The sequence below is a fragment of the Trypanosoma equiperdum genome, assembly GCF_001457755.1.
Source record: "Trypanosoma equiperdum strain OVI genome assembly, contig: ctg_795, whole genome shotgun sequence".
Taxonomy (NCBI): Eukaryota; Euglenozoa; class Kinetoplastea; order Trypanosomatida; family Trypanosomatidae; genus Trypanosoma; species Trypanosoma equiperdum.
Genome location: NW_027124748.1, coordinates 2,718 through 3,462, shown reverse-complemented (window position 1 = coordinate 3,462; position 745 = coordinate 2,718). Strand labels below are relative to the sequence as shown.

The window sequence follows — 745 nt, the reverse complement described above, 5'->3', positions numbered from 1 at the left end:
TCTGTGTGTTTGTCTCCAGCTTCAACTTTGTACCTAAAAAAAATATGAGATTTTTTTCAGTCGTAATTTATTTTCGTTAGTCTTAGCAGTGTTGTCTCAATAATGTATCTCCTTTCCCTCTGTACGCTTGAAAGGGGTTTTAAAAAAAGGTTAGAGGGCTTTGATACAGCGAAAGAAGAGTCACCTATAATATTGTTATGATTGCTATATGTGATAGTGGGGTATATCGTTGCGTTTGTTTTATTGTTACAACTGTAGTTGCGTGTAAGAATAATGTGTTTTATGAATTGTCCGTTTCTTTATTCACCAGAAGGGCCTAAGAAGTCCATGTATCGATGCCTGTAGATCAAAGTTTCTGTTTGGAAACAGAATATAGAAGAGTTTTTTCCCCCAAATTGTGTAATTTCTTCTGTGGAGACTATATTTTTTATTTTTGTTATATTTCGTGTATTTAAAAAAAAAAAGAGACAACAGCTTAAGGAAAACGATGTTCAAAATTGCGGTGACACTACTTTTAACCCTAAGAGCAAGTACGCCCTATACTATATTATCGAGTGAAGTGCAGGTTTCGATGGGACGCAGCAGGTGCAACACGTATTTCGCTCCTCCTGGATATGACGATTGTAAATCGGTTGATTCACAGGTTCGCCCCACGGCAAGTGGAGTGACATCCGCAGCTTCGCCTATCGCTTCTGAGCGGAGCCAAACGAAATCGGTTGTCGAAGCCGGTAGTCCAAATCGGCCA

The 745-nt window shown here is 39.1% G+C and overlaps 1 pseudogene across 1 annotated transcript in view; it reads left to right on the top strand.

The window, feature by feature from the left end:
• The first annotated feature begins 493 nt into the window (after positions 1-493).
• Positions 494-745, top strand: part of TEOVI_000369600:pseudogene — an 843-nt pseudogene continuing 591 nt past the window's right edge. Inside the window, exon 1 of the mRNA in view lies at positions 494-745. This exon is cut by the window's right edge and continues 591 nt beyond it. Coding sequence covers positions 494-745 — 252 coding nt within the window.